The sequence below is a fragment of the Peromyscus leucopus genome, chromosome 18 (assembly GCF_004664715.2).
Source record: "Peromyscus leucopus breed LL Stock chromosome 18, UCI_PerLeu_2.1, whole genome shotgun sequence".
Classification (NCBI taxonomy): Eukaryota; Metazoa; Chordata; class Mammalia; order Rodentia; family Cricetidae; genus Peromyscus; species Peromyscus leucopus.
The window spans coordinates 19053826-19069699 of NC_051078.1; the positions used below are offsets into that span (position 1 = coordinate 19053826).

Sequence of the window (15874 nt, forward strand, 5' to 3'; positions counted from 1 at the left end):
AGAGGCAGGTTCCTCATGCCTGGGTAGCAGGCCAGTTTCCCAGCCTACTAGCTTACAAACACATTACTAGTCAGAAACATTTCAAATACAAAGGTGCTTTTGTTCTACTTTTTCTAAATTCAATTACAAGCCAATGTTTATCTATCTATTAATCTCTGAAGGCACTGCTTGACAGCACAGCAGAGCCAGCATCTAACTGAGTATTTGCATAGTAAGGATTTACTGAATGAATGAACGAGAAATATGTATTTAGGGGGACCGGTGTGATAAGTCACTTAACAAGCACATTTGAACACTTGGCATAAAGAAAACATTGTTTGGGGTGTTACAGAGAATCACTAAAAGTAGAAGACACTGTTCTTATTCATGACTTGACACACAGTGTGCTGTTTGCACTCAGAAGCTCTTAAAGTGACATGCAAACACATGTCAACGTACAATACACAACTGTCAGTTTGCTATTGAATTCCGGCCATGCACCCAAACTAAGAAATACTAGCCACTGCATTAAATCCTTCCAGGGCTTTCAGAGCCAGGAGAAAATGAAAAGTATAATTTCCCATCTTTTCTGGCATTAACTTCTAATTATAAAAGAGGAATTCGCAGCACAAAGTCATTTTTGAACAGGTATTCAAGGGTGCAGATTTTGAAACTTTACCCTTTTTGTGTGCATGCAAGTGCCACGGTGTACACACGGAGTCCTGAGGACAGCTTTGTGGAACTGGTTCTCCCCTTTAAATCCAGGGTGGCAGGCTTGGCTGGCAAATGCTTTCCAGCTGAACCATGGCCCCAGCCCCCAACCAGCTGCTTTCAATAGAAATAAACAAACCAAATGACACACAAATTAATGTATACGCTTTTACAGAGAAAATTTGACTTTATTTACTGCTTTACAAATTTTTCTCATAGAAAAACTACTTTAAATAAAACATAACAATTTCATATTCATGTTTATAAACAACAGGGGATAGCATCGGAAGGCCTCTTTCGGTGGGGAGATCACATGACTATGAAATACAGAACGTTCAAGGAAATGGAGTGGGAAAAAAATATAGAAAAGGGAAATATAGCAACATGCTACCTTAGACACAGATAACACAGACCTGAGACAGACTACATAATGCAGGAAAGAGACGTATTTAGCCAAGTCTTTGTTCCCTCGAGCTAATATTTGTGTCTGAATGGTCTGGGACTCAATGCACTTAAGGTAAATACTGGATTGCCTTCAAAGTTAGCCAGAAGCCCATTTTGATTTTTAGCTTGAGTTGAATAAAGCTTTTTCCTAACATGTAGTGTGTGCATCTGAAATGTGTGTGTAGGACACAGGACAAGCCTCAGGACTCCATCTTCTCCTTCCAGCCAGTGAACTCTGGGCATTGACCACAGGTCCTCTGGATTGCTCTCTCCCTGGCCCCGGACTCAAAGTTTGAGCAACAAAAAACCGACAGTGTTAGAGTTCATCTTCTGAATCTTGGTCACCGATCTTCTGAGGTTGTCTCTTAATATTGATTACTAAATCAATGGTTAGTATTTTCATCAAACACTGAAGAACTGAAGTTAGTAACTGGTACTTACCAGCTACTGGCTCCAAGCCTGACTGACCACTTACCATGGGCTGACTGGTTTGCAGTGCATGCAGAGATCGCACGTACAGGTGTGGAAAGCTGTCCTTTCCTTTCTTAGACTTGTAAAGGATTTTCGGGAGGCCTAAAAGTGCATTGGCTATTAACATACTGACCAGGGCTTCATCTGACTGCTGGCATTGTTTGGCATAGTTGAGAAGATAATAATGGAGCAAGATCTCGAAATTACCACCCACTGGCAGAACACAGCCTGCTGGGATAGTTGACGAACAATAACCCTGGGAGGTACAGGTGTCGAGTGACTTGTATATCACTGGCAACGTGTACCCTTTCCCAGGATTATTTGTGACCTGTACATTTTCAGAAGAAGTTTCAGTTCTAGTGTCTTCTACTGTAGGATCTTCAGTGGAATTATTCTCAATCAACAGTTCAGAGTCATCAATTACCCAGTTTTTTTCTGGAGACAAGCACTTCAGTATTTCGTCTGTTTGAGATGTATCTATTGGTGTCTCCTTGTGTGCCGCCCACGGCATATGTGTTTTTAATTCTGTATCTGAAGCCGCCAAATTTGAATATACTTTTAAGTATGTCTGAGTGTTTTCCAATTTATTTTGGCTTTTTACTCTTGTGTCCTGATACTTACCATTGCTTTCTCTGCCATTGCTATAAGTAAGAGGACTTGGGTCACTCTGGTCTTTGGTTTGTATAATGTAATTTAGATCAAGGTCAGAAAATAGCTGTCGAAGCATCTTAAACGCTCCATGAAAAGCACTCTCGTGTTGTTGAACGAGACCCAAAACCGGCCCACAGAGGATCATACAGTGAGGTACAAACGCACATGTGCTAACCAAGCCAAGATGAACATACCTTTTGGATCTAAGGATAAGAGGCTTACAAAATTTCACCAAAGTAGTATCTGAAATTTCACACCGTGAGGTGACCTGTGATAGAGCACATGGAAGGAGACCAGTGATCCTCTGGACAAGAGAAACCTCTTCGGATGACAGGCACTCCACCACCGATATGCTATTTAATCGTGCACAGTAAATAACCAGGTCTGGTTGCTTCACACTGGACAGGAGCAGTTTTATATTCTGACTATGCATATGTCTCATTACTGCTTTTGTCCTTTCCATGACCCAACACTGAGATGCCTGAAACTGCGCTTCTGAATTTAGAATAAACTCTGATCCGGATGATGAGAACAGAGGCTGGAGGATTTCCGTTACCAACACCACCCTTATATCACCATCTGCTGGGCAATACACAGAAAAGTCTCGGTGCAGCACCAGGCCATCCACAATTCTAGAATCTGAAACAGGGAGGCCTGTCACACCAATATTCAACTCCACAAAACAGTTGTCCACCAGCTCAAATACTTCAATCCATTTACAAGCCATACACTTGAAAACGTAGTCACACATCAACTGTGAAATAAATCTGCCATTGTTTCTTCCCACTCTTCCACAAAAGTATGCCTCCAGGAGTGACTCTAGAGAGTGCCTGCACAGTGTTCTTCCTTTAGCAGAGGAAGAAAAGACAGACAAATAGTGCCTGCTTAAGTACTGGTCCACAATACAATCTAGTATTTGTGTCTGAAACGTCAAGAGAGCCTGAGAAATAGATTTCCACTGACAACAGTTTCTCCAGTGCCTTTCATGGGTCTGAATATTTGCAGAAGTGAATGATGAATCTTTTTCTTTTCCTCTGGTTGCATGAAGTCCTCTGAGTAAATGGCAAAGAAAAATAATAAACGTTTTAGCACCATCTCCTGTTTTTTTAAGGTGACTGGAAACACACGCCACTATCATCCTGTATAGAGAGGAGGGGGAAAAAAAGTAACTCAGATTTTCTACATTGGCGCCATGTTAAACTCATGTTTTCATTGCTACAGACATAAGGACTATCGTCTTTTTGACACACAGACTTTAGTTTTTACTTTTCTAAACTACTTTGTTCTACTCTGAGATCCCAGGGGTGGGAAAGGAGAAATGTTCACGTCGTTGATGAGGTTTGGGACCCAGGACTAAGTCGTTTGGGCGGCGCTCTAACCTGAGGTCTACACTGGTCTTACAAGATGTTTTTATTCCAGGTCCACGGCCTCAGGACCGGATGGGGGGGTGGAGGGAGCCTGCGGGCCTGGTGGACGGCAGGTGGCGCGAGGTACCTGGCTAAGGGATGCTCTAAGTGCAGCGCCTCCAGGAGGCGGCCTCCATCCCGGCTGAGCAGCACCTCGCCGGTGGCCTTCGTACACAACACTTGCCCGCCCTCGGGCCCCACGCAGCGGCTGGCGATGGTTTCCAGCGCCTCGGCCACCCGCAGCGCCGCGGTCACGGACCCCGGGGACGCCATGGATCCGGGTCCCCGCCAACCGCTTCTGCCACACAGAGGGCGGGAGGTCAGGACCGCCGGAGGGCGGAAACGGAAGAGGCGGGGAGGAAGCCGGAAGTGCAGCAGGACGGCTGGCGTGGATTGGCCCTTGCCTCGCGCGGCGGGCGAGCCCCCGGGGCTCTGCAGCGGGGTGGAGTCCGCCGGGCGGGGGCGGAGACTGCAGGCGCCCTGGCCACGCCCCCTAGGTCTGCACCGGGAAAGGCTGGGACCAAGGGACTTGCGTGTTTTCCCGTCCTACTCCTGCAGGGCCCGGATCAATTACTCTCCTTAACTTCATGCAAATGGTTTTAGGATGCAGGACGGACGCGGAGAGCTTGGCCACCGCCATTTTTAGGCTGACTTCCGCTGGGGTGTGCTATCTTTCCTGCGTTCTGGTATCTGAGAAACCCAACTAGTTTGACCACTCCAGCAGAAATAGATGTTTGCCCTTTATTCACATCGATGATTAATAATTCGATCCAACACACATTAACCTCGCGTATTGGATACAACCCCCAAACAGAAATGTTCCCAGTTAAAACACAGGCTTCAGGGAAACCATGGACTCTGAATTCACAGCTGAGGTGGTCCTTCCAGTCAATCATCCGTGACATTCAGCAAATAAGTTATGTGGTCCCCGCTTTCCTCATTAAAAAAAAAAAAAAAAAATGGAGATCATACACTGAAAAAAAAGTTCTGAGGTAGATACACTAGAAAGTACTTTGTACAGTTTCTATCACAGATCAAGTAGAGTCAAGTACTTGTCATTTACTCACAACATTCTTATGGTGGATCATAACTCTTGGGCTGTTATATCCATAAGAATGCAGATCAAACATGTCAGTATTAGCAAAAAAGTGATCTTGTAGATACACACTGATGTTTAACACTGAGGTTTTTTCCTAACCTGTATTCCCATGCAAGGCAGAACATTGTAGGTTCTATTATTTTTAGAAGTAGCAAATGGATTCTAAGGGGTAAGCTAGAATGGGGAGAAAGGAGGAGGAAACCAGGAGTCAAACTGTACTGGAGTTTATTTGAGGTTTACTCAGTATGGACTCCTCACTAACAGGTGACTAGAGGGGACAACATTTAAATGTTCAATGGTAATGCTTTTGTTGTATTCATCACTTGTCATTATCAGAATATAGACTTAAGTAGTGGGTTATTTCAAATATTTAAATACTACAATCATGCTTCTACTTGAGTGCACTGTGTAAACATGATTCAAAACGTTTTTAGCTTTTCAGAAAGATTGTGCTTTCATTCTTACTGTTTAGTTCTTGAGGTCATCTAGAAACTTTGCGACTCATTTTTAATGTATGAAATATGTATAATTTCCACTTATTTAGAAAAACATACATTAGGGATTCGGTTAAATCCCTGTAAAGCCTGCCCCTTTTGCATACACACCCCCCAACAAAGCAAAATGAGAGAAGATTAATTTAGTTACTACATTATATCAGCAGGAGTCATTGGATCTGATTGCTTTTAAAAAAAGTTTATTTAGAATACCTACTTGTAGAAGTTAACATAATTTTACAGATCATTAGAAAAATTCTTTTCTCTCTGCAAACATGACAGGTTAGGAATAATAGATTAGAAATGTATACATTACAAAACCGCCTGTGACTATCTATACATTTACTATGCACCTTAAGAGAATTTAACTGAAACTGTGGGTAACTTACTGCCTATCATACAAAACTGACCAGTGGTAGTTCTTGACTTTATAAACAGCCATTAACTGATGTATTTAAAATTAAATGTGTACTTTACATGCCAAAAGGTGAATATAAACCCAACTGAAGGTCTGTGGCTCATCATTCAAAGGTTTCATGGCAATTTTTTTCAAATAAAGAGTTTCAATATTATGGTATTAAAATAACTTTCATGATAAATGAAGAGGCTAATTTTTCTAAATACTTCATAAAGTATAAACACATTCATTTTTGTCAAGGTTTTCCTGTGGCTCTCACTAAGTATGTTAATCTTATTAATAGACCCTGGTCCTGTACAATTTTAACAGTCCATCTTCAATTAAAAATTGTAACAAAATAGTATTGTAATTGTAACAAAAAGTGGATATACTAAACCCACAAAGTACGTAACAAAATGAAACCAACTTATGCAGCGGTGGCAGGTTTACATTTTAAAGAATCTCTTTATACAGGTAGTCAAATAACAAAGAGGTTGAAATGTAAACTCATTGAATTATGGGAGTTCCTCCTATAGGTCAATTTGGAAAGTTTGATATAAACACGAACATTTTATTTATATTTAACATAATTCAAAGTAACCTGTAGGCTCATGTGTGGCTCATCTTATGCCATCATCCCTGTACATAAGACAAGAAAGCAAAACAAAACTATTTACTGCTGACTAGAAGTGCTAAACACCGGAAAAAGATGGAATTTTATACATTTGTTTTTTAAAATTTGATGAAGATATTCTTCAAAAAGTTAAAACTGCCTTCCACAAGGTTCTGTGAATATGGCACGCGTTGACACCCAAAACAGTGTGAATTCCATCAAAAAGGCACTGTTTACAATACTCAGAATTAAGTTTACTTCGATGATGTCTGAGTAAGAATATATTTGAAATCGGTAACGAGACAAACCCTTATAAAAGTACAGCATGACTGTTTACATCGTCTTCAGCTATAGAAAAGGAAATAAAGTGACACAGAGAAGTGACCTTTTGTGACAAATAAGCCCAACAATACTTGGAACACACTGTAGTTCTGTAACACAAAATAATAAAAGTATCTCCTTAAAGGCACAAAAGCATGAACTAGGAAATGAGGATTGTATCTTACGAGGCCAGCTGTTCAATGGAATGCAGCTGTCAACTGAGCTGTGACACAGATGGCCACTGTACCTTTCTAAGCCACACACACACACACACACACACACACACACACACACACACACACACACACACCAGCACACTAACATCTCGTATGCCTATGACTGTATTTCCTAACCAGCAACGTCTCTCTAAACGGGGGACAACTAAAGACATTTAACACCCGAAAGATGAAAATGTCAATAATTATTACTACTCATCTAAATGTTCACGTGAGCAAACAAGGTTTTAGGTAAATGAAGAAAACTGGCCATAGCGTCACAAACTGCGTGGAGTTTTCAGACAGTATGCAAGAGTGAGTCACACACATTATGAAACCATTTCTGAAGAAAGATAACCCTCAAATCAGAATGTTCAAAGTCAGGTCACACAGTCTGGCTAGACTCAAGGTCAACTCTACACTGTTCAAAGGACTTCTAGAAGAATCCACCAGTTCCTGAGTTTTGTATTCAGTTCACAGAAAGAAACTCCTACAACTAAAAGCGTCAGAGAAACATCTGATTGAACATTAGCTTTCAGTGTGTAAGAAAGTCACCCTGTTCATTAGCTTCTGACTCCTTGGGTAAGGAAGGACCCATTAACATCAGCTCTGAAGTGAAATTAAAAAACAAAACAACTACCTTTCCAGTCTCAGATGCCAATACAAATAAAGCACTGTTCAGACCACATATGACAATACAAAGGAGTAAGACAGAGCCCTAAGGCAGGTCACCAACAATTGAACATCTCAGGGTTTAACGATGAAACAACTTTTAGTGATCAACCAATTAAGTTATATATAATATAAATTAATACTAATTTAAAATCATATAAAGATCAAGTTGTACAATATTTACAAAATATCACATCAATGAACAGGCAGTTGAGCAAAATATTGGTAGTAGAATATGAAATACAAAAAATATATTGACAAATATGAAATATAACCCCAAACTCCATAATAATGAAATACTGGAGACAGGTACACCTTGCTTACGCTGTTAAAAGTTTAAAATATTTTCCTATGAAGTACAGCACTGTTTTGCTAACACCGACCATGTGGGAAATGGCTTTTCGTGGGACCTGAAGGTACAGGAGATAGTTATAAGCAGCTGCAGCAATGAAGCAGTCATCTCTTGGCTTTGCAGTCCTCACACAGAGCTGACTGCAGCCCCATCTCAGTGGACTGACTTGCACCTCAATCTCTCCCTAGCTGAGGGCAGGTGGAGCCAGACCAACAGCTCTTTCTGAATTTTTCACTGTATAAACTTTCTGTAACCTGTAGTTTGGAGGAATCTAAATTTTATGACATGTCCCAAAACTTAATTAACCTTTTAAAGAAGTGGGGTTTTTTTTGACAATAATAAAGAGTCAAAATATTAAACTGAAGAAATAGGCAAAAACCTTTAGTAACAAAACCTGCCTGAGCCTGGACAAAAGGGCTTGTACAGAACTGTGGCTGGAAACAGGACGATGGAAGGAGATGATAAACTTCCTAACTTCATATTCTCAAATGCTCAACTTATTGCACATTTAAGCAAGTTGATTTTAATGTTCTTAAAATAAAGGCCACTGCAGTATCTTTTCTTACTGCCTTTTTTTTTTTTTGCTTCTAAAGTAAAATATTAGAATTTTTCTCTTCTATTTACTCACTGAGCACTCCAGTGTCAAAATGAATGCTAAAATGTTTTCCATAAAGAAACACCAAATGATCAGGATTTCACATACCCTATAAACACTAACATCTAGACAACATCTGGATGATGTCCTAGACTAGCTGACTTAATAAAACCAGGAAAGGATGGCAAACAAACTTGACCATTTGTCAGCAAGTACTTAAGGTGGGACTGACTGTAACACACAGCTCCATGTAGCTACAGACCAGTCTTTAATATTGATAGATTGTATATATATATAACTACGGATATACCTACATCTGTAACATTAAGTTCTAGGGATTAGAAAATCTTGTGTAAACTCTTAAAAACTTTCTACTTGTTCCTCACAATATATTAATTCTGACCACTCACACTTTTTTCTTGGTGTTTCTAAGACAACTGAGCTAGATACCTTGGAGATGGTTTTAACAGTATAATGTATTGACTTAGTCATAATATATCTATTATCTATCATTTCCCCACTGTAATTCCTTAATAAAGGTTGTATGCCAGTCTTCTGAAGAAAATAGTTGACTATACATATATTTATAAGATTGATGGCATTTCTGTTATGAACAATGGTATCAGAATATTTCCTAACATATGGTAGAACACAGAAACTACTGTCAGGTAAGAGTTCTTGTGTACACATGTGGATTTATTATACTCACATGTAGGCACAGTCTCACACAAGTGTTCTGGCACTTAACACATAGCCAATTTTAACAACCAAACAGAACAGCTCTTGTTTCTGCTTAAGGACAGAGATGTGAAAAGTAGCAGACACTTCTACATTTATCTCCTAGTTTTGTTTGTTGGATTTAGAAAGATTGTGATGCTTTACTAAAGAGCAAACCAATTTGAACACTGGTCCCAGGCCAAATCTGATCTTTCCAGTTCAGTGATCAACTCTTGAGAACTTCTACTTAAACATGAAGTTTATTATGACTTGAAGCAAAATCAGAAGGAAAATGACGAAGTAGTCTTTCTGTTGCAGAAAATAATCTGTGGCCGGTGTACTCGAAAGTAAATGATTTCGAAGAGCCATAATGTTTCTACAAAATAAACAATAAATTTGATAATTATTTTTCAGAAGTGTTAGTACAAAACATCATTGTTACAATTATTATATTATCACAAAGTAACTAGTTCAATCAATTACTACTCTAACCAAGATCTGAGATGCCAGAATTCAGGCTAATGTGCTTTTAAGTACACTGTATTTACTTTATGACATATTAAAGAGAATCATCACAGATTAATAATACAAAAATATATTATCATCTCTGTTATTACAGTAGTTTTAAGAAAGGTAATTTGCTTTTTAATTGACTAAGTTTCTTTTATCTTTAATTGAGAGACATGAGTGGAGAAAAAATTCCAAAAGGAAAAAATGCAACAGAATTCCTAACAACCTCAAATTGAAGAATACTCAATAGTTTTCTTCTGCTACAAAAAAAAATGTGAATTTAGTCATGAAATATAGTCTCTTCATGACATCTTAAATGTTTTTGGCTAAAAGCAACTCATGAGTCAATCACCATTACATTTTTTTTTTGGAATTGTGCTATGAAAAAAAGGCGGCAAACACAACCAAATAGGTTTACACATATAATGAAATTAAATTATATAATGTGGACACCAATTTAAGGCCTGATTAAGGTCTGATGATACCCAAGAGGTCATGCTGTCTGCTCTGAGGGAGCTAACAGTCCAGAGGGGCCAACAGCACACCTGAGAGCAACTCTGCAGGGTGCTCCAAAGGAGGCCGGAGGGAGAGTCGGGCCAGCTCCGGTAGAGGAGGGCAGGGTAAATGGTCACGGGGCTGCAAGAAGGGGACATGGGAAAGCAACCTACTGGATATGCAGAAATGTTCTTTTCTGTCTCTCTGTTTTTGAGACAGTGTGCCTCCCTCCCATCTCAATCCCCTGCAATGCTCTACCTAGAGCAGGCGAGAGATTGGCCTGTCTCTGCCCTGAGTGCTGGGACTGAGTGTGCACACCATCACACGTGCTGGCCTGTCTCTGCCCTGAGTGCTGGGACTGAGTGTGCACACCATCACACGTGCTGGCCTGTCTCTGCCCTGAGTGCTGGGACTGAGTGTGCACCATCACAGGTGCTGGCCAGAGTTTTTCTTGATGAATAAAGGAAAGAAGGGCAATCTGAGAAGCAAACTGAAGTATGGGCAATGGTCCAAACATGAGCGTGCACACACGGCATGGAAGACATGAGAAGCTTCATACGACAGAAGCACGGGACAGGACAGGTCCAGGGAACAGCAAAGAGGCTGAAGATAAAACTGCAGCTCCAAGAACAGAGAAAGACTGTTCATATTTAATTACCCTGAACTTACATCCAATGCTGAGTGATGCATGCATAAAAAGCAGGAAGGCTTAATAGTAAACATTTTTAAAGCTCATGTAGCTAGTCTCCGTAATGAAACAGGAACAGAAACACCTTTCCTCTAGGACCCTCTGTTAAGTGTTAATAACTGTTAGGTGCTAGATCATAGAGTGGTGTGTGTGTGTGTGTGTGTGTGTGTGTGTGTGTGTGTGTGTGTGTGTCTGTCGCGCACGCTCACACAGTGATACATTACAATTACACATTAGCCATACACAAAGGGGAACCACAGGAACAAGCAAGTCTGTCAACTTTCTCAGAAACAACCCTACCTCCACACCCAACACAGCTACATTCCTTAGCAGTGAAACATTTACGGGGGGGTGGGGGGGGCAGATCTCACAGCTCCATCTCCCCTGGAGTTCAGTGTGGGAGGAATTTCTAAGCTTCAGACTTCAGGCACCAGGGGCCAGGGCTCTGTTTTTAAACCTTAGCAGTGTCATAGAATGGAAAGTCGGCATGTTTTCCCTTCACAGTGTCTTTACTCCTCTGGGCACAAACAACTGGGCTCTGTCAGAATCTATTACCTTTTAATTTCTTCCTGGGTTTGTTTTATAGATTCGATGGAACTCTGAATGTCCCCCAGGTCTATCCCCTTCTTTCTTCGTGTACTCGGTTTAACAGACTGAGCTAAAAGACATTTAGAAGCAAGTTGTAGTCACAATCTATAGTTGAATTTAATGACTTGTATAATAAACATTTTTCTAGACATTGGTTTGAATGGCCTACAGATTAACAAGATAAATATTCTGCATTTTTAAAGTCTCAAACATATCAAACCCAACCTGGAAAACTGCATAGAGTGGTTACAAATTACTTGTGGAATCAGTTTTATTTTTTAAATTCATTAAAACAGGCAAAAAGAATTCATTTAAAATCCGTATTAATTTTGGGAAAATAATAGTCTCTTCGCCCCCAACCGCTGGCACAGATCTGAAGAGCTCAGCTACTGTTAACTTCATCCCTTTCCGGCTGTGCTCTCCTCTCCCTCCAGGTCTCTCTTTTTCAGCTAAGGTTAATAGGACTGCCCCAAGTCCACACAGCTGGAAGGTAGCAAGTGGTCAATAAGCAGCGGCAGACACATTACAGGAAATACAGTGGTACTGAAAAGAAAGCCAATGAAAGAACTAAAAATATCTCTACACGAGGTACCATCCCACATACCCATCGGCGAGCTCTGTGACCTTGTGCAGGCTACTGAGTCCCAAGGTTCAGAGTTGCTGTTGGTCTCCTCTGTTGTAAAATGACTAACACTGCAGCATTCTCTTTCCGCTATCACCCACATCCCTGTACTGCCAGCTTAGTTCAGGATGCTATCCCAGGTATGTCCCAGGCCTGGGGCAGCTGTCACTGGACAGCCTAGTAACTCATCAGGGATCGTCCAAGAACCTTCCCCAAGCCAGACTGCGCCCCTTTCTGTTAAGCCTGCCATCACTTATCATCTTTGTCCTTATGTTTACTATGTATTACTCTAGTGCTGCCTCTGTAGGTAAATTAGGCTCCCTAGTTTAGTGTAAACTCAGACACTGCGTTTAAGCAGATTTTTAAAAATTACTTTTTCAGTTTCCTACAATGTCTAAGACGTTACCTTAATCCCTTCTTAATTGTATCTCAATATAGTCTGAGACAGTCCGCACAGTATCTGACTTGGTGAAGACACTATTTAATCTAGCAGTCCATGAGTTTACACATTTATATTCTCACTTGTCTGCATCTTCCAACACTACTAGTTAATTCGGGAACGAGAAACTCTTTTGAAACATGAACTGACTCAACACTTCAAATCTGCTTTTTGAATTTAATCAACAGGTTTTCACGGAAAAGCCAAAGGGTTGCTACTGTAGCGTTTTGTTTTGTTTTTTTCTCTGCATCCCGCCCTTCTTCATTCCCATGCCGTTATCTCAGAGTCAGCTCCTTTAGTCAGAAACAGCATCACACCTGCCTCCTGTCTCCATACAAACGCTCACAATCTTTAGCTAATTTGAGAACCACTTACATACACCTACCAGCACAGTAAAAGATTTCTTTAAAATGTGCTCACAGTCAACAGTCTGTGATAAATTCTTTACCTTCACTTCCGGACGAGTCCTGGAGGTCGGGCTCTGGGGAAGAATAGCCTTTCGCCACTTTCTTCTGTTGCCTTGTTGGTTTATGCTTCATTTTTGGAACACTAACCTGAAATAAATCTTATTACTATTAGGTGAGTTTGCACTATATCCTGTAACTAAACCACCTGTACAACTGTCAAAACCACTGATGGATGTGATGCTTGGGAATCAAAGCACAATCTAATGAAATTTAACAAGTAAGACACACTGCACTTAGCATTCCACTGTCTTAGTGGATTTCACTGGGCACAAAGATGAAAAAGAAGAAATGTATGAAGTAATTTCCCTCCCATTCCTGACCGTTATACAGACTTCATACATACAGATGTATGAAGACTCACTGTGATCTGTAGTCTATTTAGAAGGAAGTGCACGTCTCATGTGTTTCCACCATATCAGTGGGACATAATTTAAAAACATTTTACACCCCAATCTCAGCAGAGGCAGGGGCAGGTGAGTTTCTGCGTTTGAGAACAGCATGGTCTAGACAGTGAGATCCAGGCTAACCAGGACTACATAGTGAGACCCATTCTGAAAAAAATAAATCCAAACAAAAGTTTTGCAATTTAAAATTGTGATAGCACGTATATATGATAGAGTTTTGCCATTTTAAAACTACTACATACAACCTGCTAGCAGTAATCATCTCAATGTTGACCATAGCTATCTTCAAGATTCTGTAACTGCTCACCCTCTTCTTCCTCAGGTCACTGGGAGCCTGTAATCTACTTTCGGACTCTGGGAATTTGCCTACTCGGAAACCGTAGAACATTTGTCCTTCTGAGTCTGTCCGTGTCGTAGCATGGAGCGGAGTATTCTATAGCGTGTTTATTTTATGAACATCCCCTTCTACGGACAGACTGCCTTGTTTATGCACCTATCCGCCAAAGGATCCTGCCCTGCTGCTCTCTCCCGGCCACTGTGAATAGCCTGCAATGAACACTGTCCCATCGTATTTCTACTTCTGATTTTCAACTCTTTTGGAGCGGAAGAGCTGGGTCACGTGGTCATTTGGTATTCCATACTCTCTTCGGACCCTCTAAACCGTGTTTCCCCTCAGCTGCAAAGTTTTACATTCCCATCAACAACGTGCTGGGCTCTGGTTTCCCTGAATCTTCACCAACACTTTATTTTCTATTTTAATTTTTAATCACAAATTAAGTGGGAAGAGACAAACTAATTGTGATTTTGAGTTGCAGTTCATATACTAATATTAACATTTTTATGTGGTTTTGGCCATTTGTGTATCTTCTTTGGAGAAATGTTTAATCTAGTCATTTGCCTTTTTTTTTTTTTTAAACCAGGATGTCTTTCATTAAGTCAGGGATTCTTGAAATATTTTGGATATTTAAACGCTGTTAGATAAATGATTAGCAAATAGTTTCTTTCATTCTGTAACTTGTCTTTTTGCCTTCTTCATGGCATCATCTGATGTTTAAAATGTTTAAGTGGGATCACTGACTTGTTTGTACGTGGGTGCTTTCCTGAAACTACATATGGACCACTCGTGTGCCTGGTGCTGGCAGAGGCCACATGGGGGCATGAAAGCCCCTGAAGTGGGAGTTACGGACACCTGAGAGCTGGTGCTGGAAACAATCCCAGGTCCTCTACAAGAGCAGCAAGTGTTTTTAACTGCTGAGCCAGCTCTCGATCGCCCATAGTTCAGCTTTCTGGTGGCTGCTGCTATTAGTGCTTTCAGTGTCTTATTTCCAAAGACAAGGTCATGATGACTTATACTGTTTTCTAAGAATTTTATAGTCTCACCTCTCATTTTATATATAGATCCATTCTAAGTTACTTTTTGTACAGTAGAAGTCAGGTGGCTATGGCTCAGTACAATTTGTTCAAGAGACTAGTTAGTATTTTTCCAAGGAGTGGGAGAAATAATTATCTAAAATAGTTTTCAAACCTTCCTTGAACACTTATTTTATGTGTATGCGTGTTTACTTGAGGGTGTCTCCACACATACATGCACTATTTGAGGCAGCCAGAACAGAGTGCAGAGCCCTGGAACTAGAACTATAGATGGCTGGAGCAGCCATGTTGGTGCTTGGAATGGAACCCAGGTCTTCTGGGAAAATAGCAAATGTTCTTAACTCCTGAGCCATCTGTCCAGCCCCTCACATGTAACTTTTATGGGTTTAAACTGGACTTATTTTATGCCACTGGCCTATATACGAAGCCTGTCTTTATATCAAAATGACTGCTTTGATTACTGTGTGGGATGGAAAATATGTCTTACGACTTTGCTCTAAAACAAACAAAAAAAGAGATTATTTTATCTATGCAGAGACCCTCACAATTCCATATGAATTTGAGGATCACCTCTTCCACTTCTACAGACTGTTTTGAGGTAGCACTATTTTGGGGTACCAACATAAACTCTTCTAGCCTAAGAAAACAGACACTCTTTTTACTTATTCATGTCTTACTGAAATTCTTTAGCAATGCTTTATAGTTTTCACTGCACAAGCCTTCCACATCTTAGGTCTCATTTACTGTCAGGATTTTACTCTTCTGAATGCTACTATAAACTGAACTGCTTTCTTAATTTCCTTTTGCAATTCCTCACTATACAGAAACACAAATGTTATTTGTGTGTCCATTTTATAGCCCCAATGCTGCCAGAGTCATTCATCAGTGTAGTCTGGCATCTGGAGCCTTTAATTAAGCATGTTTCATGCATTTCTGGCCCTGATCATGTGGACTCCCTAATTCATACGACCCAGCAGAGGGTGCTCCTGTGGGTCTCTAAGGGTCTGTTTACTTTTCATCCATTTGTCCCTCTCTTTCTCACACCGGATAATGTGAGTAGTTTTATCTCTTATGTAACTGACTCTGCCTTGTACTGACTTAAATCTGTTGTTAGATCTCTCGCACAACCTTCCCATTTCTGCACTTTTCAGCT

The 15874-nt window shown here is 40.5% G+C and overlaps 2 protein-coding genes across 14 annotated transcripts in view; both read right to left on the reverse strand.

Moving 5' to 3' along the window:
* Nucleotides 1–857: 857 nt before the first annotated feature.
* Bbs10 (Bardet-Biedl syndrome 10) lies at nucleotides 858–4074 on the reverse strand. The gene is made up of 2 exons (XM_028873057.2): nucleotides 3751–4074; nucleotides 858–3395 (listed from the first exon to the last, which is right to left on the reverse strand). The coding sequence occupies exons 1-2, from the start codon at nucleotides 3933–3935 to the stop codon at nucleotides 1451–1453; spliced, it is 2130 nt and encodes a 709-aa protein (XP_028728890.1). The 5' UTR covers nucleotides 3936–4074; the 3' UTR covers nucleotides 858–1450.
* A 1359-nt stretch (nucleotides 4075–5433) lies between these two features.
* Osbpl8 (oxysterol binding protein like 8) overlaps nucleotides 5434–15874 on the reverse strand; it is a 142742-nt gene continuing 132301 nt past the window's right edge. For all 13 annotated transcript variants that reach the window (XM_037196774.1, XM_028873051.2, XM_028873050.2 and 10 more), the window contains 3 exons: nucleotides 12928–13033; nucleotides 11386–11488; nucleotides 5434–9513 (listed from right to left, as the gene is read on the reverse strand). In XM_037196774.1, coding sequence (XP_037052669.1) covers nucleotides 9381–9513; nucleotides 11386–11488; nucleotides 12928–13033 — 342 coding nt within the window. In that variant the 3' untranslated portion in view covers nucleotides 5434–9380. The remainder of the gene's footprint in view (nucleotides 9514–11385; nucleotides 11489–12927; nucleotides 13034–15874) is intronic.